Genomic DNA, 25,614 nt, shown 5'->3' on the forward strand with positions numbered 1-25,614 from the left:
TTACTAAATTACTCATTCTCTATTCCATTTTCTCCACTCGAGTTTGGGTATCAAGTAGTACTTGAACAAGTTGGTCCATAAAACCTCATGAATTATTCTCCTCGGATATCTCATTCGGTGCTCAATTATTGTTTTCATTGTTTGCCCTTGCTCAAGTTTCCCCAAAATAAAGTCAATTTCATCCATCAATTTCCTTCTAAGTTGGTTGTTAAAGAAATAAGAACAAGAGTAAATAAACATTATCATTTTCTCTAAACACTTTCTTTATTGATTTTCATTTTCAAAAAAAATAATGGATTTTTCTTGCAACTACAACTACATTCATTAGAAAATTTACCTACTAATGTGAGTACAAAATTTTCAAACATTGTTCTTCAAGGAAATCAGACACCCAATCCTTGGATATTATGTTTGTTCCCTTCCTTGGGCTCATTCTACCCAATGCAAAGTGCATAATACATCATAAGTGCATCAATTTGCTTCGAATTCCAAACTTGGATAAGCTTGTTTCTCATTATTGCCTCCCTAGCAGGAGTCCATTTGACTCCTTCCTTTTTTATTCTAATTAAGGCATGGGCTAATGATTCCTCATCTCTAGGCATGAAACAGAAAAAGTAATCATATTTAGGCATGTTCTTAAGTATATAGGCATGAACCAAATGGCGGGGTTGCTTCCAAGGCATCAATTGGGTTCTCATCCTGCCCTCATTCAAACACTTACATTTCAATTTTTAAGTTAGTGGTGAACCAAACGTTCAGTGTGGAACACAGAGTTTTGATACCATATGTAACAACTCAAATTTCTAAGGACTAAAAACCCTTCAGATATTCTTTCCTTTATCGAATAGAAGTAAAACTAGCTACCCATTCACATGAAAAGGAATTAACGAAAAATAAACAACTGATAAAGAGAAATTGAATTATCATGAAAAGCTCTTAACTATCAATTGAAAGAAAGAAACTACATTTTTATGAACTAGTAAGAACGATCAGAATAGATTAACTATACTACACATAATATGTAAAACACTAAAAACTAACTACAATCCTAACTACCATTTCATATGAACAAGAATGTAACTACATAAAATATAATGCTGAAACTGAGATAAAGAAGCAACTAAAAAGTAATAAAGGATTACTAACCAGGTTTAGATCACACCATATCAAGAGAAGTAGAAACTAGTCTACACTATGCAAGTCTAGGCATCTGGGGGAGAGGAAAAGCATTGACAGAGGCTTAACCTCCCCCAACCATGGACCTAGTGTAAACCCCACTCATTCTCTACTAAGAATGATCCTACCTTGCACGAGATAAGGCATGTGTACACCGTTTCGTCCTACCACCTGAGCAACCTGGAGTGAGTTGTCAACTACAAATCCGACTAGACTACAAGTACCTCCCAACAATCTATCTATTCGACTATGAGTTATCCTGAGCTCTAATGATCATAGCAGCATCATTCCTCACTAAACCTACCCTAGCCAAGGATTTCCAAAGGGAACTATGTGCCCGATCACCCATAGCTCAACTTGACAAACCTAACTAATACCCAGTTGCCACCATGAGCTAACTAGCTTTACCAATTGCAATTATTTGTAAAAAGTTTAAGTTTTGATACATCTATCTTTGCAAGTTTAAAAAATTGTCCATGTCATATGGACTACACCACTCATCTCAGCCATTTCGTTCTACCACTTGAGCAACTTGGAGTGAGTTGTCAACTACAGAACCGACTAAACTACAAGTACCTCCCAACAGTCTATCCATTCGACTATGAGTTATCCTGAGCTCTAATAATCATAGCAGCATCATTCCCCACTAAACCTACCCTAGCCAAGGATTTCCAAAGGGAACTATGTGCCCGATCACCCACAGCTCAACTTGACAAACCTAACTAATACCCGGTTCCCACCATGAGCTAACTAGCTTACCCAATTGCAATTATTTGTAAAGAGTTTAAGTTTTGATACATCTTTCTATCTTTGCAAGTTTAAAAAATTGTCCATGTCATCTGGACTACACCACTCATCTCAGCCATTTCGTCCTACCACCTGAGCAACCTGGAGTGAGTTGTCAACTACAAAGCCAACTAGACTACAGGTACCTCCCAACAGTCTATCTATCCGACTATGAGTTATCCTGAGCTCTAATGATCATAGCAGCATCATTCCCCACTAAACCTACCCTGGCAAGGGATTTCCAAAGGAAACTATGTGCCCGATCACACACAGCTCAACTTGACAAACCTAACTAATACCCAATTCCCACCATGAGCTAACTAGCTTTACTAATTTCAATTATTTGTAAAAAAATTAAGTTTTGATACATCTTTCTATCTTTGCAGGTTTAAAAAATTGTCCATATCATATGGACTACACCACTCATCTCAGCCATTCTTAGCTATCCTTGATGATCTTTGGTGTGTTTTTCCAACTTACATTATAAAATATCAAGGTTGCATGGGTACGTGGGTACGGGAACGGGAACCGGTACGCATATTTTTTAGAATAGCGGACAGGGGTACGTGAGTATGCCTAATTTTTTCTGTATAATTAATATTTTATAGAAAATATTAAAATCAAAATATTTGTCATGAGTCATGACATTGAGCATTCAAAACAAGAAATTTGAAAACATGAGCCATAAGTCAAAAATATATATATATATATATATATATATATATTGCTGAATGTTTAAAGTATTTTTCATAATAGGGGACGGAGGTACTTGGGTATGTCAAACTTATTTAAAAATTATACTTTTATATTTATAAAAAATCTGAAATTATGAGTCATGACAATGGTTTTTCAAAACAAGAACAGTGATAAAGTTTGCAAATGTAATGTACTGTTTTCAGTTTCAGATTTGTTATATGTTTGAAATAATAATACATGATAAATGCTTAGATGCATAACAAAGAAGGCAGACTTTAAACATGAACAAGAAGATCCTAAACCATATGACAATGACATATTGCAAATGATAAACTTATGACTTGAACAGTGATAAAGTTTATTGTTAATGAGTATCAAAGTTTCAAACTGATTTGGTATTGAATTAAGTTTGATAAACAAAACGCTAATACAAAAAGAAAAAAACAAAAAAAAAAATCAGAATCTTAATCAAGGTCCTTAGCTATGATGCTCTCCACCGAGTACCCAGTACGTGGGATACGTGTACACAGTACTTGGGTACGTGGGTACGAGTACCAGGGGTGTGGGTACGAGTACCCACGCAACCTTGTAAAATATTTAGTTATGTAAAGGAATTTGATTTCAAAAAAAAGAAAGAAAAAGACTTCGATTTCCATGTAGCAAAATTTACTTTCCACTTTAGAGTTGTCAACTACACAGCCAACGAGACTATGGGTACCTCCCAACAATCTATCCATTTGACTATGAGCTATCATAACCTCTGGTGATCATAGCAACAATATTCACTACTAAACTTACCCTAGCCAGGGATTTCCAAAGGACACTATGCTCGATCACCCACTGCTCGACTTGAAAAACATAACTAATACCCAATTCCCACCATGAGCTGACTAGCTTTACTAATTTCAATTATTCATATATTCTTCATAATTCTAATAAAAACTTAATTTGTCCATATCATGTGGACTACACCACCCATCTCAGCCATTCTTGGCTATCCTTGATTATCTCGGGTGTGTTTTTCCAACTTGCATTATAAAAATTCAGTTACGTAAAGGGGTTTCTTACTGTCTCCAAAATTCAAAAAAGAAAGAAAAAGACTTTGATTTCTATTACGAAGTAATTGGAAAAAAATTTGCTTTTTATTAACAGTGGTCAAGAGATAAATTTTTACAAGAGACTGGACAATGTTTCCTTAAGAAGCAATCGTAATGAATTGAAAGTTTCTATTCTAGCTAAGAGAAAACTAACAGCTATCTACAACTAACTAAAGAATAGAAACATTCTATTCTACAAACAGAAAACTAAATATTAGAAACATTCTAATGTTTACAAAAGATTACAATAGATAACCATTAGATACTAAATAGAGATAATAGAAAATATCTATTATCGTAATACCCTCAATGGTTAATCTATCTAGCTGTCAAAAAGCGTAAAAGGCAAATTCTATCTACTCAAGGTGCTCTGAACTGTTCGCTATGGGCTGCAAACCAGATTGCTTAGATGCGGCAGCCAAGCACTTCTGACATTCAACCTTCGTGTGCCCAAACTTGTGGCAATAGTTGCATTGAATGTTTTTCTTCCTTGAGCCTTTTGAATCTAAAGCAGAGGATGTCTGCTGAGAAGACTGCTGATAGTGCTTTAGATAATGCTCCAAAACTTTGCAGATGAGCATAATGCTCCAAAACAAACCGCAAAAAGCAAAAGAAAATCGAAAAAACCGAACACGATTTTTGGGGTGAAAAATCAATCAAAACCTAACATGATTTTTGAGGTGAAAAATCAATCAAAATCCAACATGATTTTTGAGGTGAAAAATCAATCAAAACCTAACAATACAAAGCTTCATTTTTTAGGAAAAAGAGTAAAACCCAACAAATAATTTTTGAGGAAAAAATTACAAACCCACAAAGGAATCCCACACAACTTTGCGAATTACAGAATCACAAATTTTTAAGGGAAATTTTATAAAAACTCATAAGAAAATTTTTTAGGGGAAAAATATGAAACCCATCAGAATTTTTTTTTTTTTTTGGAAAATCATTATGAAAACCTACCAAATTTTTTAAGGGAGGCAAAACATGACTTTGCATGATAAAGCAACACATGCAACAAATGCAAGTACATGTAACCCTCAAAAAGTAGACCCAAAAAATTTGAAGGGTGACCCAGAAGAGAGCTCGAAAACCCCAGAAAGAATATGTTGTCAGTTCTTGAATCCGCTCACACGAAAATCAAGGCACCCAAAAAAATAAACAATAAACCAATTGAAATCTCAAAAAACCCACCAAGAATCTATTAAAAAAATTGATCCAATACAAAAAATTAGGGTTTTGAACAAAACTAGCCCTACTGCAAAAAAAAACAACAAAAATGGTGGAAATGTGCAGAAAAAACATACAGATCTGGACAAAAATGAGATGCAAAACTGAACCAAAAGTCAGTGGATTCAGATCTCTCAGAACGGAAATCCTAGTCGGACTATAGAGAGAGTTGCAAGCAAATATGCATGTAAATAATTTTGAAAATAAAAGGCAAAAAATTTCAACGAAGAAACTATAATTATTTTCGAAAAAATTTAGAGTGTTGGCTTTGATACCATATTACGAAGTAATTGGAAAATATTTGTTTGTTATTAAAAGTGATCAAGAGATCAATTTATACAAGAGACTGAACAATGTTTCCTTAAGAAACAATCATAACAGTTATCTACAACTGACTAAAGAATAGAAACATTTTATTCTAGAAATAGAAAACTACATATTAGAAACATTCCAAAATTTACAGAAGATTACAATAGATAACCATTAGTTACTAAACAAAGATAATAGAAACTATCTATTATCGTAATAATTTCTGTGTGGCTAGATTTTTTTCCACCATAAACAAGCTTCCATAAATCTCACGAACGTATGCATTTAACGTCACTGTGTTTTGGAAGTATTGCTGGCATGATCAACCGATTCTCTTGACACATATAAATAAGTTTTTCAAAAATAAAATATTATATAATAGAGGCCTTTCTCAACCTATGGTGCTCTTGGCACAACTGGTATAATAATCACATTCAAGTTCATACGAACTTATCATATTGCAAATCAAGGTCCAACTGGACCTTCTTGTGAGACCTATGAATAATAATCTTTTGTCCATTATCATGGAAATAAAATAAAGAAACTCAAGGATAAACAACTTGATTAAAAGGGCTTTGGATTGTAGATCACTAACTTTAATCGCCGATCAATGAACTCCAATGAAATTCTTAGCTGGTATCACACTTTTGCATTTGTTAACTCCGTATGATAATAATTTGAATGAATCAAACAATTGCTGATTTGGCAATAATAATATTGAGCTTCAAGAAGCCCATGATCAATTATGACTGGTAAATATATAGAAGAATGATTGGCCAACATAGGAAAGAATAAGCAAAAAGATGGAGCTAGATTTGCATGAAAACAAGGTAGCGGATACATGCATCTATATGTTACTATCTAGGCAAATGGAACGGCAATATAGGAAGAAATACAAAAGGATGAAATAACAAAAGAATTATGAAAGACCAATGACTTTTCATTATTTGAATTAAATCTTTACCCATACTATTATGTAAATAAAGACTCATATTATTAATGTTTACTTGTACAAATTATTTTATATGTGTGTGTACATTATATTAAAAATATAAGCATACACACATAGATTTATATTTTGTAATAAGTACAAATATCCAGATAGGTCAATAAATAGCTCTATGTAATTTAAAGGAGAAAAGTAATATAGTAAGGGTTAATGAACAACAATCCAAAAAGAAGATTGAGGCTAATACTAATAACAATCGTCAAGACTATAAGTACCATGGGTACTACTTATTTAATATAATACATCAGACATCAGATAATACAAAGCCAGATTCCAATTTTAAGGTATTAATTTTATTTCATTTATTCTTTATATGAATATATGCATATCCTTTTAAATTAAATGACCTAGTCATCTCAAAGTGGGAACTTCGTATTACTTAGTTTGTCCTAGTCTACTTTTCCCTGGCCATGGTGGTTTAGATGAATACCTCACAAGCTCAATGGCAAGTTGGTGTTTGTGCCCTAATCCCTCTTTGTTAATGCTTTCCCCCCTTCATCACGCACTTGCAAAGAAAATAATGTTGTGAAAGTACTTTTGCAATAAATTCCTGTGCAAATAATTTAACCATAACAATTAACCAATTTAACCAACCATTTCCAATTTACATGAAATCACAACAAATAACCAATTTAACCAACCATTTCCAATTCACAAGAAATCTCAATGGCCATAAGTTATATTTAGTATGTTTTTAAATTAACATAAAATTTGGGATGTAACACCTCTATATGAAAGATTTCATGTCCATCTTGTTGATCACTCCAATGAAGAAGAAACAAGCAATTTTTAGAGGCACAACAATCTCGACAAAGAGGTTAAATAGGTCTAAAATGAAATCTTGTGGAGTAAATGTAATGCATTATATATACCAATGGGATACTAAAAGAATTCTAGAGATTATGAAAACCCTCTTTTTGATAATATTGAAGATTGACCCTACAAGGAAGCCTCTTTCTTTTCTAGTCATAGGATTGATGAAGCAATTGAGGACAGAGAGTTACCTATTGTCGGTTCACACTCAAAACTTACCACTCCAATGCTTGAAGAACATAGCTCTGTGAATGTTTTCGATCAAAATGGTTGTTCGATGTCTCTAAATTTGGGAAATTAGAGGAGAGCGTTCATTTCACAAACAAAGTTGTGCTCAGCCAAGAAGAATTTGATCCAAGTCAAAATATATTTTATATATTTTCCCAAGAAGATAAGCTTTAAGCATACAAAATGGAGTATGGACACACAGCAAGTTATTCTCAAGGGATTGCAAAGGCATTTGACAACAAATGATTTCTGATTGTTTCATATGCACATACATCAAAACGACAAGCAGCAGCCAGTCAAATAGCAAGAAGACCCTTGGTCAACCCAAAACACATGGACATGCACTTTTATTTTGTCACAGGTCCTAGTTTTCCCAACTAGTCAATGCAATTCGCATAAGCACCTTAAAATGACTTCTAAGGTAGGGACTTATGACCATGTATGTATTTAGTAAAATTTGGATTGTGCGTGTTTCCTTTAACTCTTCTCACGGTTTTGCCCTAATTTTGTAGCCCAATGGATAAGACACTAACCTAATTGTATAAGTTTCTAGTATTTTCTTCGTCCTCAACAATCCTCATCCCTTAGAGCCTGTGTTACTATAAAATTAAGTCACCTTATATAAAATTTAAAGACCTTGTATCTTGGGCTAAAAATCCTCATCAATGTCTCCCACGTCACCAAGGCCAGATTGTCAACATCTATCATAACCATTGAAGTGTTTAGGTCTTCTTAGAAAGTTTCACCATCATCTAATCCCACGACTAGTACCCAAGTTGTTGCTTTCTGAAACGTTGCAACACACGACATTTACTTCGAAGCTAGCAAAAGGCATCAACCGTCTAACAATGGGCTTACACAAATAACACAGCTCTCAAAAAATGGGAAAGGTGCAAGTATTAATTCAAAATTGATCATTGAGATTTTCTTATGTGAATTTTGGCGGGGAGATAAGAGTAAGGTGGCGTAAAATTACATTAATCCAACAAAAAGGTAGTACAATTCATTTACTTCACACTTTGATTAGTCTAATTGTCATACTGTCATGCTTCTATCCACAAGAAAATATGCCACAATTAACTTTTAAGTTGCAATAAGCCCACAAGCTGCAACTATGCTTTTAAGGATCCCTTGTCTTCACAACCTAGCGACCTTGTTGCCCAATCACTCGTTCTCATAAGTTGGAAACCCCCGACCAAGGCTTGGAAACTTCGACAAGTGTTTGACCGTTGATGAGCTTTTCATAAAAAAGGGCCATTATGACATTACCTTGCATTAAATGAGGTGATCCAAGTGCAATCTTTCAAATAAAGCATATTTTTGAGAATTGCAAAATTAAGTCTTTTCATGAGGTGGCAAAGTACAAAAGCTTAAGTTCCCATGAGCCAACAGCCAACCACATTAATGAGCTAATTGGATCCGTTATAAATTTTGTCCTCAACCACCTTACTCTTTGAAGATCATCCTACAAACCTTGTCAAATCTAAATTTCTCTCCTGCCAAGATGGGAATTCCTCTGCCATAAGGATATAATAATGAAGAACCTAAACCTATACCTCAGCCAAGTCTTACTGAGACAAAAATAAACAAGCGATTTGACATTCTTCGGTATATTCATTGTTGCTTGGGACTTGACGACTAGCGTCGCCCATTATGACAGTGATATTTACAAGTTGGAGTGCGGTAAATGGAATATACATAATTTGGCTTCATCCTGGCCAGCGTGGAAGAGGACAAACCTCTGGACTTCATGATGGACCTTCTCAATTTGCTCCATGTGAACGTAAAAGAAGGCGAAGAGGTCATGAAAATAGACCTAGGAGGAATCCAACCATTACATTTCTCGATAACGGAAAACCTAACAATTTCTTTGGTAATCGTTGCTTAGTGTTATATAAGGGAAATTCTTGCAAATGTAAAAAGTGGGGATAAGGAAAGAAAAAGATATTAGAAAGAAGGCATAATTTTGGACTTTTATCTGTTATGTAAAAGACTGTGCTTTTTTCTACTTTTCATATGAATACATACTAAAATTTTGTGTTGTCATTCTCAAGGCCTCTATTTCTATGTTTTCTGTGAATTATTTTCAAATATGTTCAATATTGTGAGTTGCATTGTCTTTGAATAATAACTATAGGTGCTACAAGTTTATGTTCCCTTGTTTGTACTATGAGATGCCTTATATAGATAAACTTTGTTTCATTCAGATTAATCCAATGTTACTCGAGTGTGCGCACCTGAGTACCCCCACCACAACCAAGACGTTGTCGCACCGCGGCCGCACCGGTTGGAGCACCCGGGTGGGACACGAGGGTATGTGCTCAGGTCTCAGGTGTGTGCGAGGTGCACCCAGGGTGCGCAAGGGGTGTTGCCGACGTTGCATGAAAAGTATTAAAAAAAAATTGCTTTTGTTCTTTATTGTTTTTTCAAGGAAGAGAACTTTTTTTATTCATATCTGAACAATGAATTTTGAATCTTTCATTTTTGTCATTTGATAATTTGATAGTCAATGGTTGACTTACATGGTACACCGTACTATGTATGGTTTATATTTTTCATTTATCATCATTACTATGTTTAAATATTTTAGTATTTATAATTTTACTAAGTTCAATGGTCATTGGTAATAGTTATGAAGTTTCAAGTTTGAACTAATGGTTCGTGAATCGCATTTCAATTTTCTATATTCAACTATATTTGGTATGTTATATTGAAGTATCATTTCATAATTAGCATTTTCAGTCATATATGTATACTATGCAACCCCCCTCCCTACCTTCCGCACCTTGCTGCCGCACCCCCACCATCCCCAAATTGAGGCCCTTTTTTTTCTCGCACCCAAAACTTGTCTCGACGTCCCCCCACATCGCCGCACCGATGTAACACTAGATTAACACCGTACTATATATGGTTTATATTTTTCATTTATCATCCTTATTATGTTTTAGAAATCTAGTATTTATAATTGTACCAAGTTCAATGGTCATTGGTAACAGTTATGAAGTTTCAAGTTTCAAGTTTGAACTAATGGTTCATAAATCGCATTTCAATTTTCTATATTCAACTATATTTGGTATGTTATATTGAAGTATCATTTTTCATAATTAGCATTTCCAGTCATATATGTATACTATGCAACCCCCCCTTCTGCACCTTGTTGCCGCACTCCCGCCATCCCCAAATTGAGAGCCTTTTTTTCCCACACCCAAAATTCATCCCAACGTTCCCCCACACCGCCACACCAGTGTAACACTGGATTAATCGCTTACTTCGCTAAAAGTGTCATTTACTTTATGTACCTAATCATATGCCTTATGTACCTAATCATATGTCTTCGCTTTCTAGTTAAAAGCACATAAGTTCTCTATTCATTGTATATGTTACATGAGGGAGTTGTACCCCTAGAATTCAGAGATGGGTTGGGTGTAATTGGGCTTCCAATACATATGTTATGTGTATTCTGTTACATTTCCCTTGGGTTTATGGAGTCGTTTGTGCATTTACAAAACATTTACCAACAGATTTTCTAGAGACCTTGTTTGTTAAGGTTGTAGCTTCAATCGGATTGAATTGACCTAGAGATAAATCTTTTATTGTTATTGGTAAATCATCATTTAGAAAATACTCTTATATCTACATATATATGTATTATAATATATATACATATATATAGTTATATATATATAGACATAGTTGTATATATATACATGTTTATATATATACAGATATACATATATACAGATATATATATATATGTATGTATGTATGTTATTGTTAATATATTATTTAAAGATGATTAACCATAGAGACATGTCTCATCTCCTCTCATATTTATAAGTCAATCAGATCTGCATTTGGAGCATATCAATACGATGGTAATGTTATTACATTTGCAAAAGCAATCCTTATTATTTAACACTGGTGGGAGGTTATAGATCTTTTTGGTCTTGTATAATGGCAATTCCCCATATCTCTGCTCTTTAGCTACTGACTTTGTTTCCAAGGAAGTATTGTTGAGTAACAGGGATGGTTTTTCTACAAATGTAATAACGTTGTCATTGTTATTGGTGTGTTCCAAATGCAGATTTGAAGCTCATATAAATATGTGAGGAAACATGTCTCATGAAGAGATATATCTCTATGGTTTAATCATCATTTAATTAATATATTAACAAATATGTATAACAATATATATATAAGAAATGATAAATTACCAATAACAATAATGTATCTCAAATTGAAACAATCCGACTAAAGCTACAACCTTAACACTCCCTCTTAGCTAGGGAGGATTTATAGAACACATTATGCTCTCAAGCATATGCAGAGATATCATCTCAATATGATATTCCTAGAATGGCATACTTAGGGATATAACATATATCCATCAAATCAGATGTAATTCAACTAATGCTATGTCATCAACACTTCGTCTTGGTGAGGGAGGATTTAAACAACACAACCATCTCACAAAATGGTGATTTGATTCTGAACAATCTTGTCAATCTCACATCCTTGTGATATGAGCACTAGCATCAACAACAAGATGCCTATCAACACTTATATTATTATATATCCGAGAACGATATAAGTTATCTGATCTCCGGCACACTGTGGAACAACTGAATATCGTCAATCAGATAACAACATGATATTACTAACATCAACTTAATATAGTCTCCATTATGACAAGTATCATGACCTTCGGCACACTTCAAGACATCAACTAATGTAGTCTGTCATGATACATTAGTTATCATGATAATAGAGTGAAGAACTAGGCATGATCATAAAGTATCAAATAGTTTGTGATATCAGTATGTGGAGGAAATCAAACTTATGCATGTATGAATGTATATGCATATGCATACATATGTATATATATACATACATATATGTATTTGTAAACCCATTCCATATACTGATATCAATTTTATCCTATCCAACTGAAGCTATTACTTTAACACTCCCTCTTAGCGAGGGAGGATGTGATCAATTTCTTAATCTCATATTCGAGTTTGCATAAAAATGCTTATACACAATTATATCCCTTTAATAATATATATACTATCTGATTTCTAACACATTCTGGGACACAAAACATAGTCAATCAGATAGTTAGTCTTGATCTCATGATTTCTGACTATTCCAGGACTATCATGATTTACTTATTGTCATGCCTTTTGGTACAATTTGGGACAACAATTTTAATGTAGTCTATCATGACAATGGATCAAGAATACAACACAACAACCACAGTATCATGACTTCCGGCTCATTCCAAGACAACAATTTAATGCAGTTAATCATGATACAATTTGTTAACATGATTACTGGCACATTCCAGGACAACAACTTAATGACGTCTATCATGATAACATGGTCAAGCTATTGCTAAGATCGTCACCTTCCAATAGCAACCTCACACATATATCAAATGAAATCGTCACTTTTCATGACATAAATCATAACAACATCATATAGTAACTCAAATGATATCCACCATGAACCAAGTCAGAGGGTGGATCCACCATAGCTATTCCTAGAGGGTGGAACAAGGGTTTTCATCTCAAACGTTTCCCTCACAGAGGAGAGTACATTACAAAGACTTTCACTTCGACCTTCTCCCTTATAGAGAAGAGATCATTAACAAAAGATTGCACCTCAAAATTCTCCCTCTGAACAATGATCTTGGGAAGTCAAATCCTCTAGTTACTCCCTTAGAGATTCTCTTCACCCAAGGATGCTTGTCAGACTCCCTCTGAATCTAATATCAATCTTCTCACTTAATCGTGATAAGTTGTTATTTCCTCATGATGTACACAAGGGTAGGCCCATCTAAATCATGTAGTCATACATATGTATTTTTAGAGTCCCTCTAAGTATTAATCTTCTTAATCTCTTATGTTGTTTTTTGAAGAAGTGCCAAACTCCCTCTTAATATAGAAGACACTCATAATCTCAATCATCAAGGATATTTGCTTCAAGAGCCTCCTTTTATCCAACCTAATCATCAGATAACTAATGAATTCTAGATCAAAGTTTCTTTGTAGTTGCTGTCGTTAGATTGAGTCTGCACAATATTTAGTAGCATGTGTAAAGTACCAACCTTCTTCTCCTACAAGAAAAATGCCCAGACATAAAGGAAAAGATCGAAGAAAATAACTCATATAGTACATATATAAATACAAGTAACAAAGACTATAATGAGTAGATAAATGTAAAAGATAAGAATACTTATCAACACATGAGTGTCCATAGACATTTGAAAATAGAACATCTCCTTTCAAAAGATGATTCAAGTAGGAATGGAACATTGTTTATAAATCCCCCCTTATTGTAAAATCCCCACTCTTATATCGTCCAACAATCAAATATGGCAACCTTCTTTGTGTTCTTTTACTTATTTGCAAGGAATTATCCATGAGGATCAAGGAAAAGAACAAGAGCATAAAAAAAATCTTATATTATAAACATGGATATAGCTAAGACTACGATATGCAAATAAAATTAGTATCCAATACTTACCTCAAGATGCTCATTCCTTCCTAATGCAATTTGCTTCTTTCTTCCTTTTGTTTGTTCCATATTCCTAAAGAATTCCTCATCACCCTATTGGAAAGGCAGCACTTATTTCCGAGAAAAGACCCACAAGAACTAATGTTATCAAGAATCATTCTGGTATCATTGACACCGGTTCTTCTTTGTTATTTTGTCAATGCTAGTAAGTTGCTCCAAATTTTGTCCATAATTTAATGCTAATAGAATACAAATTTTCTTGCAATAGCAATCACTCTTGCCTTGAACGATGGATTATGACAGATCAGGTATTCATTGTTATCAAAGAAAAAATATGAATATCCATGCGTGGAATAATTAGCCAACAGGAATGCTTAGTTCTCCAAAATGACCATATGGATAACTTGGATCAACGCTTGCTTGATTTCACTTTGCATGAAGAAATTTGTATCTAAATGACTATAGCCTTGATAGTCTCCAAGACTAATTTTAACATAACACAGGGATCTTCAAATTATTTGACATAAGGAGTAGTTGTAATCATATTATAATTGTGACAATGATGCTTTGATGCTTCATACATCATATTGATAGCAGTGGATGATGTAGTAGATTTTAGCGCCACCTCTTAAATTGGTATTCCTTGATTGTTTAATGAAGGCCCAATCTCTACCCATAGCTTGCCAACTCATGACAAAAGCTTAACAATACTTCTCTATGACTGTGTTTAACACTATCTTTAAATGTAGTCATTGTACCGCCATGGACTCTTTTGTCTTGGAAATTTATAACAATTACTTTGAGTTCTCTTTTTCTCACTAAAATTTTTATATGATTTAAATGTAATTCTTATCTATACATGCCACAACTTTGAAAGTGGTATTGCTCCATATCTTAAAAATGCAAGTCATACGTGAATTACTTATGGCTGAGTCCAAGCCACAGAAGTAAATGGTTATATGGTTATATGACTGTTATCATCTTTCCATTTGCTATGCCAAAGTGGTCATGGAAGTATCCACATAGGATGCATGTTTCATATTTGCCACCTTCCAAATCATTATTTATTTAGCCCACAAAATTCAACCAATAGAAACATATTCATTTAACAATTTGTTCAAACATTATACTCCATCGCGAATAATGCCCCACGTGACAATATAGCTTCAGAATGTGAGTGTATCATTCTGCAAATTGAGTCATCGGCTATCAGTCAAACTTGAAGGTAAAAGTCTGTCTCTAACTATTTTAAGAGTATTATTTTGGGCATCGTTGCTAGGTAGAGCTAGAGTTATACATGTTTGTTGTGTACCACAGCACTCCATCGACATGAAAACACATTCTTGCAAATGAAACAAAATTGTTGTCACACAGCAGTTTTATAGACTCGAGAGAATCCATTACTTGCCTCCAATCGCATTCCAAGTATAGACTCTCAATATATTCATCCACATTTGTTCCTCTACTTCATCATAAATATATCCATTTTGGGCTAATCACTCTAACCACAAGTATTTAGGTTTTGACAATCCCCACTCCCTTCTACATCTCTACTTTCAATACAGAGAAATTGTTTAACATTCCCATAGTGATCTGTGCAGTTTATGGGCCTAATCAAGTGCTTCCACTTGCATACATAGGCAAGCGAAATACTAATAGAGAATTCTAGAGTTCAACTTAAAAATTTTAAACTTATCAATAAGCGAATCCTTGAACTTTTGTGAGAAATGGTTAATGCCTATAACGTTTGACAATTCATCTGGTGTGTCATTAATGACTTTATGGTGTTTAGAACCACCTTTTCATCTTCTTCGATGACAGTCAAGTATGGGAGTCATAGACTATTGTGGTGAATCTATGATGAATGCGTCATACTTTTAACATGCCTTGTCTATTGACAATTAGCCAAATCCTTTATATAGAGCTTCGATTGTTAAGATACTAATCAATCAGTAGCGAGATTTGCTATCTCATCTTCATGCAAAATCGTAAGTTTTTCACACGTTGTATATATCATGTAACATTTGGAATTTGATTGGCCCACAATATTATAATCTATTGATGATGTTGGGGGTTCATCAAAACTTTAGTTGGAAAAAGTCGCACACAATATCGCTCCCAATACTTTTCAATATTTCAATGTCTTTATAAGAGATCACATAAATTTGATTGTGAAAATTCTTCTAGACATCTGATTTTCTAATTCTTATATTAGTAGCGATAGTCTTAGCTTTTATAAAATGTTTTGCCTATGATAGAATTCATCATGTTTGCGTCCCCATTTCTTATCATGGTGCTCGATGACTTACCAAAAAAAAACTTGATCAATGTTTCTGATTTATTTCCTTTCAATGTCATTCATTGGTAGAAATGTATTCATTGATACTCTTTTATAATTCCTTTTATTTCTCAATGTTTCTTACATCTGCAACTTGGCTCGGATACCATGTTGAGTAACAGAGATCGTTTTTCTACAATGCCATTGTATTGGTGTGTTCCAAATGCAGATTTGAAGCTCATATAAATATGGGAGGAGGAGACATGTCTCTATGGTTTAATCATCATTTAATTAATATATTAACAAATATGTATTAAAATATATATATATATATATATATATATATATATATATATATATATATATATATATATATATATATATATATATATATATAACATGAATAAGTATATATAAGAAATGATGATTTACCAATAACAATAATGTATCTCAAATTGAATCAATCCGACTGAAGCTACACCCTTAACAGTACACACATCAGAGCACAAAGCTAAAGAAAAGATTTCAAGAGTTACCAACACTACTTTTGAGTTTGGTGAAATTGTTAGATCAACAACTAACAATAAGCAATTTGAAATTGTTAATACTAATTGGGAATCAAACAACAATGGATTCTGAAAACCGTTTAGAATTAGGCCACTATGAATGACTTGATCAAGAAACTAATTTCCAATCTAATAAGTGGAATATTTTAACTTACAAGTTTTCCACTAGGTTGCAAATAAGTTAATAACCCACTTTTTGAGATAGAAGCAGATCTAGTTCTTGAAATAGAGCGAAGACATTTATTAGTAGAGGAATCAAAGTTGAATGGTGAAACAATTCTTCATAAAACAACCCCCAAGAAAGAAGTTGAAAAGAAAAAGTAATTAATAGAGTTGGGTGACTCAAGAGGCTTCACAGGCCATATGGATAGTCAAGAAAAGATGTTTGACAAAAAGATAGACAAATTGTTATGAAACCAAATCAGCAAGTCTTACCAACAAATAGGAATCTAAAGAAATACCATCATTAGAGAGATTCAACTATTTTCAAGATTGATTCGGGTTCCTAATATCTTCAAAAAGACTCAATCAAGTGGAAAAGAAATTTTGAAGCATCCTAATTGTGATTGCTTGAGGGCAAAGCAATCTTGGTGAGGACAAATTATAATGTCCTTTTCTTCATAATCAAACCAAGTTGAAATCCAAGTGCCCATTTTACATTTTCTGCCAATTTTGGGAGTTTCACTAAGGTAATTGGATATTTTTTAATAAAAAGAGACTCAAGTATAGTTAAAACATAATATAAAAAGGTCTCTTATAATTTGATTTTTTTACATATTTTTTGTCAAACATCCATATTTTTTCTCAAACATCCATATTTCATATTAAAAGGTCATGAAGGAAAGTTGAAGAATTGAGTCTTTTGGAGGGAAGCTCTAAACTCTACTCTTTGTTGGCACACCAGACTTTTGTTCTTTTAGCCTAAGCACAAAAACCTTCTAGCCTGCAATTGGAGGATAAAAACTTTAATATCAGCTATGATAATTTGCCCTACCAAAAGAAGGCTAAGCTGCAGCAGTTTAATAAACTTTGAAAGAAAGGCAGTTTATGTTTATTTGCCAATAATGTCACTTCAAGGTGATCACAGCATATTGAGGTTAGTAGCTTCTGTACAATATCAAGTTGGCATTGAGCCTGCTGAATCCATACCTAGCATGGTATATATTTCACTGCAAATAAAGAGAGAGATTTTCGAGAAATTATAAAGTTCAGAAAGGTTTTGCAAGATATTTGTACTCAAGTACATCATTTCATATTAATCCCTAGGCAAAGATGGGAAGTGCGTATTAATCAATCTTTGTCTGTAACACATAATGCTTAATATATAAAATTCGATACCATATCAAGATGGAATGCCATTTTTAAGATCTTATCATAGAAGAATAATGAAAAATTTGGCGTCATCAATTTACCTTATAATAAAAGATGCAAACAACAAAAAAAGAATGATTGAAAAAAGGCTACAAACCTTACGAACTAAGTCAGGAACACTGAAAAAATGAGCTGTCCCCCCAACACAAGCAGCAAGGGTTAAGCCATCACTTGACAGTGTCAAAAGGGAAATACCACCAAGTGCCACATCCACAATGCTTGCATCCTGAACTGTCAATTCTTTATGTGGATTACCTTTCACATCCTCTGCAACTCGTAGAAGCTCTGCAGTCTTAGTAACACAGAATCCTGTCTCGCACCATATTTCAAAAATCCATATCCACATTAAGCATCAGCTAGGGCCATATAAATCAAAAGCATAAAAAGAACCCTTAGGCATAATCAAAAGCAATTAAATAAAAGAGCCCCTATAATGAAGCTATAACAGACAATATTTCCCTTGGCGTTGTATAGCAAAAGAATTGCATTAATACAGACTATAAAACATGTCCTGCAGTAAACGATATCGAACTTTTAAGCTAAATTACAAATAACGTTACAAATAGATACAATAATAGCAATGCATGAGAAAACCCTAAAAGAATTGTCAGAGAAACAACAAGCAGTGCCTGATTGAAATTGCAGGTAAATTCAGTAGCGGAGAAACCCTTGGTCATAGCAACAAGGCGGGAGGTGTTTTAAAAAAAACACCACATTCAAAAAAAAAAAGTATTAGGCCCTAGGTGCTTATAGCTTTACCTCGGGTATGAGCAGCAAAGACAAGGCCAAATTGGTTGGATACAGCGAGTGCCTGCAACGGAGCACACTTGGCATCAAATTTATCTTTAGTTGAAGTAATGGGAATCGAAACTCCGATCCTTTTGAAAATAACGTCATCTGTAGCCTTCCTCTGCCCTTCCGTGATCTCCATTTCACCCAGATAAGTAGACTTACAGAATGAAATCTTCCAAACAGAACACAGAATAACGGCTATGCTCTTGCATTTCCAAACTAGTTTGCAGACATTTCTGTTAGCTTAAAACGTATGCAGTGCAGTCGAAAATGATTAGCTCTTTATATATCATTTTTTTAATCGAAAAAAGCCCGTTGTTATAAAAGCAACTTTCATTTTTTAAAGAATTATTTTAAACCGCCGTACCCAGCTTAATTTCACATAATTTTATTACACCTTAATCAATTCATATGCTATGTATTTATAAAATGGTATCTATAATTTTAAAAAAATTAAAGGTAAATATAATTTAGTATTTTAGTTTTTAGCCCCGCTACTAAGGTGGGGAATAAAGTTTTTGGGCTTTATTTTGCATTAGTCTTCATCTTTGTAATTGTTAAAAGTCCAGCATTTGTTTTATATTATGGTCTACAAAATTCGATTTATTAAAATGAATTTCTTCTTCTAAAATTCATATTTTGTCATTCATCTAGTGATCTTCTTGATTCTCTGGTGATCTTCTTGATTCTCTACACACACAAAATGTTGCATAATTTGGAGGTAGTGGCAATGCACAACATGTTAAGGCAGATGGTAGTTACATCTTTGACAAGTCTCATTTGCAGGAATCAACTGACATTTGGGCTAATGTTGTTATTATTACATTATTATTGTCCTTTCACTTCCATCTATAAAATTGGGAGTTCTTGAATGGTTTATATTATTTTTCAAATTAAATTGACCTATGAAGAGTATGGACACTTCGGTTTATTTTATGTTTTATTAACACATTGCCATGGTTACTATTCCTTATTGCATAGCTCTTGGCACTTATGTTTGAATGTTTGCGAGAATTTTTCATAACCTTTCCCAAAACCGATCAGGGCACTCCAAAGGCACTCTTGTTTGTTGTTATTTATTTCATGAATTTTCAAGTGATCTATTATTTTACTCTGACTTTTTAATTAGATTTTGCATTCTGACACGATGACAGATATTGTTTCCTTTTTTGGTTTTCAGTATATTCTTATTTGTTATTACAAATTATGCTATGCAATTTTCTTAGGAGATCCTATGATCTCAATTGGTTGTCCTATCAAAGGAAAGTTATTCCTCTTTAGCTATATTAATTCATCCATTTTAGCACCAATAGTTGGCTGAGAAATCTAATGATGCTTAGCTTATTTTGAAAGTCGGATGATCAACCACATTGAGACTCGGACACAACACCCAACAACTATAGTAGTTCCCACAACAACTTATTGGAGGGATCACTTGATATCCAATTCTTGACCCATTAGTAGAGGCAAAGGACATGGAGGCTAGGACCTTTATATATATGAAAATGTAGCATTGTTCCTTAACTTGCTGATTCCAAATTGTATATTTTCAATTAGCCATTCAAAAGAAACACTAACCTGTGGAAGGCAATGGCTTTACAATATGAACAAAAATTTATGAAATGATTGGGAGTTTTGAGTCATTAGCAAATACATCTAGAATAGTTTTAATGGTTAATAATGAACAAAACATTATTGCTTTTGGAGGTTTTTTATTATACTTGTGTTAGCCCCCATCTAATATTTGATTAATCATATACTTTTATCTATATTAACTATTTTGCGGGCATTTTTGTTAGCTTAAATGTATGCAGTTTAGTCGAAAATGATTAGCTCTTTATATATCATTGTTTTCCATTGAAAAAAGCTAGTTGTTATAAAAGCAACTTTCTTTTTTTAATTTTTTTTTTAAAACCACCATATATAACTTAATCTTGAAACTGTAATTTCACATAATATTAGTACACCTTAATTTGATATGTTATGTATTTATAAAATGGTATTTATAATTAAAATTTATTAAAGGTAAATATAATTTAGTATTTTAGTTTTTAGTCCCTACCATCTAAGTTGTAGACTAAAGTTTTTGGGCCTTTATTTTGCATTAATCTCCACCTTGGTAATTTTAGATTTGCTCTATAATATGATCTACAAAATTTTATAGATTTTTATCTATTTGAGCCTCTAGGTTAGGATTGGTTTAAGGGTTTTGGTTAAGGTTTTAGGATTTGGGAGGAAAATAGAATTAAATTAATAGTCTTGCACAATTATTTAATTTAATAGAAGAATAAGGGTTTACTTAATAAATCAAACTACAGGTTGTCATTCAATTATTAATTATATTCAATTAATTGAATCAATTAACTAGGGGGTAGCATAGATTAATTAAACATTAAATACTTCATCAATAATGCCTTAGGAGATGACTTAATAAGATCACTTAATTGTGTAGTCAGATTTAAGTGTCTACATTTTGCCTCACTTTGATATAATGTTGGGAGAATACTATTTCAAAAAAGTTTGAAGATAGACAACACAAAGAATATTTTTAAAGCATCGGAGTTGCCCTAGTCTCAAGTAGAAAGAGGAGAGACTCAACTGTGTGATACCTACTTGAGAAGGCAATGGGGAGAGAAAAGGAGGCTCAACGACAACTTGAAAAGAAAGAAACTAGGGTGAGAAAGAGGATACTTGAGGGTGAAAAGAGGGCTAAGAGGGGCTCATAGTCTCACTACGGGAGTATGATATAAGGGGAGACCATTTGCACAACTTCAAGCATGGGGATTGAAGAATCAGGGATACGTGGGGAATAATGGGGGGATTGGATTTTAAATTGAACCCTTAGGATAGTCATTCAGGGATGGGGGGGATCAAAAACTTTGGATACTTTGGGACTGTGGGAATTTGTAGGATATTGGACTATAGGACTTATTTTGATCGGATGCTTAGATAGGATGTTGGGATCAAGTGCTTTACTTTGGATATTTTGGGATTCTGAAAATGGACGTTTTGCTTTGTTTCCTTTTGGGGATGGGGGGAGAGAATTATTTGAAGCTTAAGCATAGGGTACTCTAACAAGGAGTAATGCCATGTAGTTGAGCACTTAGTTTGATGTAGAAATGTTGGTGACGTACCAAGGTTGCCAAGAACATCAAGGCCTTATCACCAACATTGCACAGACTAACTCAAAAAAGACACGCAAGGATTACCCCAACATTACACATGAATCCCAAAAGAATTAGAGTAGAAAATGATACTGGGTAACCCATAGAGAAATGGCATTTCCCAAGTGCACCATGAAACCACAGGTGATCGCATGTTTGGATATTTAAGGGTCATATATGTTTGACTCACAAGTAGAAAAAGAAACAAACAAAAACTAATCAAGACCTTGTTCTCAAATTGTCCTAATCACAACACATTGGGATATAAAAGATCATGGTGACTTTGAGGAGAGAACAACCAGATTGCTCAAAAAAATAATCAAGAAAAAAATTTGAAATCCAAAAAAGAGTAAACCAAGGAAAATCAACCTTTTGCCAAAGAGATCGGTAGGACTGGATACTGAAATGCCAAGGTCAGACATGAGGAAGGATGCATCCTGCAAGGACCTATTGGTATCATCTAGAACCATGGAAGGACTAACAAACAAAAAACCTTTAGGAAAATGCTTTCTAGAATAACAAATCTCACATGAGGACTTTTTGAAGCGTTTAGCTATGAGAACTAAAGACCTTAACTAAACACAATTTGGCACAAAAATCAGGATATATACATTGAGACTAACTAACACGTGTCAAGGGGACATATATAACCGATAGAACAAGGTATCTACACAAGGCTCACTGTACAAAAGCTCAATATGATAAGATAGAGGAATTGGATTTATATGATATAATTTTGAAGAGCTTAGGATAAGGCAATGACGAAAGCGAGTGACAATGTACACTAGATATAGTACATGTGAAAGTTGATTATGATATAACGTGAAACTATCATGATATAGTACATTATTTTGATTTGTGTTTCCATGCTTAGGATTTGGGATAGTAGTACATGTATTTATATTGTGTGATGTTGTAACACCATGGAAGAATTGGAAGTGGATGGATGGAGGGGTGGGGATTTGGGATGGAATGTTATTAGATAATGAGTAACTATGGAGTACATATGGTGTATATTGCTAGGTTTTCACCAGGATACCTATCTAAGGTGCCTGAATTGCCAAGTTTTCACCATGACGATGATTTTTTAGGACATTTTAAAAATGTTTTTGTGTTTTTTCAAAACTTGCAAGGTATATTGAGTGGCTTGGGTGTAGAACTTCTCGAGGTGAATGATGTTTGTAGGATCATTCAAAGGTTCACCTTCTAGAATTTATAACTAATATGCTCCTAAGCCAAATGATGTTATAACAACATAGAGGTCGATTCAACTGGGTTCAAATTTTCCTTTCTTTTCTTGATCTGCTTGGACCTTCATGTTTTCGTTTAACACCATATCCCCTACCTAAAAGTGTTGAGGATTAACTTTTTCTCTAAATTCCTCTTGAGTTGGTTTTGATATACCATGAGGTGGTCATAGGCTTGATGCATTATTTCATCAAGTAAATCCAACTAGGTGATTCTAGCAACTTTGTAGTCTTCATCAGATATTTGGCCCTGCAAAGATATGTGCAAGGAAGGGAGTTCAACCTTTATAGGTAGGATTGCTTTGACACCATAGACTAGGGAGTATGGAGTTGTGCCTGTGAATGTGTAGAATGAAGTGTGGTAATCCCATAGGATGGGGTTGATTTGCAAATATTAGTTGTGGCTAGAATCATTGACAACCTTTTTGAGATTTTTTAATAGGGTTTTTTTTTGTTGCCTCAATCTAACCATTTCCTTGAGAAAAGTATGGGCTGGAAAAGTGATGGCGGATGCAAAGGAAGGAGCATAACTCTTACATATTCATGTTCTTGAAGTTGCCTCTATAATCTATAAAGATGGTGGTGGGGATACCATAGTGATAGACAATATGGTAGAGGATGAACTTGGATACTTGAACTCTTGTGGCATTAACAAGAGGAACTACCTCAACCCACTTTGTGAAATAGTATATAGCTATGATAATCCATTTGTGTCCTTATGAAGATAAAGGTGCAATGATACCGATGAGATAAAATCCCTAGCATGAAAATAACCATGGTAGTGTGATAGGTTGTATATTTTATGTTGGAGCTCGTATCAGGGTGGCATGCTGCTAGCATGGTGGGCATCTTTTGGAAACCTTACAAGTGTCATGTTCAATAGTGGGCCAGTAGTACCCAACAATTAGGATTCTATTAGCTAAAACTATATCGCTTATTTAAGCACCACAAGGTTTGGCATGTACTTCCTTTGGGACCATTGTGGTCTTGTTTTGGTCTAAACACCTAGAGAATGTATCATGACAGCCTCGATAATATAGGTTATTTGCTACGATAATGCAGTGGGAGGATCTATGAATTGGGTTATGGCATTGTGTGCATGTGAGGTGGGGGGATATGAGTGTCTTTTATGAAGTGTGAATCTCATGGCACCATGTGGATTGGGGACCAACTAAAATGCATACTTCTATTGATTCCTCGTTCTCATATGCAAACACAAGCAATTGCTCAACTAAAAACTCATATTGTGAAGCTTCTTAGGGAATTTTAAGGAGCAAGTTGACAACTACTATTATATTTACACCCTAGTTCTTTAGTCATGACACTTGTGTGAATATGATTTTGATAAAGTTCTCTTTCATTTGATCAACCAATTCTTTATACGACAATAACTTATCATCCTTTGTTTCATACTCATAGAGGACTTGCTGGATGATCAATTGTAAGTCGTTGAAGACTTGTAACTCTATTATGTTTTATTTAATTATTATTTTAGTTCTATGATGAGGGCCTTGTATTCCAATATGTTGTTGATACATTGGAACCTTAACTCAAAGGATTTTGGGATGTAGTCGCCTTGAAGGGTAACCAACAATATCCCTACCCTGAATCCATGAGATATGTATGACCTATTGAAGTATAGTTTCCATGGAGGTTGATCCTCGATTATGCATAGATATTCATCGAGAAACTCCATAACCAATGGATAACCATCAACCAAGGGAGCATCATCCAGTTGATCTGTGACAACTTGTTCTTTTACTATTTTTTTATCCACATATTGAATATTGAACGTGTTGAGAAGCATGCCCATTTTGTTAGCTATCCTATGAGTGATGTGCATAAGAGCATGTATTTCAAAGGTTCGATCTTAGAGATGAGATTTATTGTATAACTGAGCATGTAGTGGAAAAGTGTATGAGTGGCAAAAACCATTGCCAAATACATATTTTCAATTGGAGTATAGTTGGACTCATAGCCGACGAGGGTGCAACTTTTATATTATATGACCCTTTCTTTACCATCGTCATCTAGATGGGCCAAGAGTGTCCCTAGTGTTGTCATAGTAGATAATATATATACAAGATTAAAGGTCTTTCAACAATAGTAGAGCCAAAATGGGTGGATTGATTGGATATTATTTGATCTTCTCATAAATGTGTTCACATATAGGATCCCATTTGAAGGACTAATCCTTTTTCAGTAGGTGTGTGAATGTTTGACACATGTCTACAAGCTATGAAATGAACCTTCTAACTGATTGTAACATTCCTTGGAGAGTGTAGAGTTGTCTCGTTGTCTTTTGAGGAGACATGTACATAATAGTTTTAACC

At 34.0% G+C, this 25,614-nt stretch overlaps 1 protein-coding gene across 1 annotated transcript in view; it reads right to left on the reverse strand.

Annotated features, from left to right (window-relative positions):
• LNO1 (Nuclear pore complex protein) overlaps positions 1-19,134 on the reverse strand; it is a 169,399-nt gene extending 150,265 nt beyond the window's left edge. The window contains exons 1-2 of the mRNA XM_089807749.1: positions 18,838-19,134; positions 18,176-18,387 (exon numbers count right to left, since the gene is read on the reverse strand). Coding sequence (XP_089663875.1) covers positions 18,176-18,387; positions 18,838-19,009 — 384 coding nt within the window. The 5' untranslated portion in view covers positions 19,010-19,134. The remainder of the gene's footprint in view (positions 1-18,175; positions 18,388-18,837) is intronic.
• Positions 19,135-25,614: the final 6,480 nt, after the last annotated feature.

The sequence above is a fragment of the Cupressus sempervirens genome, chromosome 10 (genome assembly GCF_028749045.1).
Source record: "Cupressus sempervirens isolate cs-2001-9-10 chromosome 10, ASM2874904v1, whole genome shotgun sequence".
NCBI classification, from domain to species: Eukaryota; Viridiplantae; Streptophyta; class Pinopsida; order Cupressales; family Cupressaceae; genus Cupressus; species Cupressus sempervirens.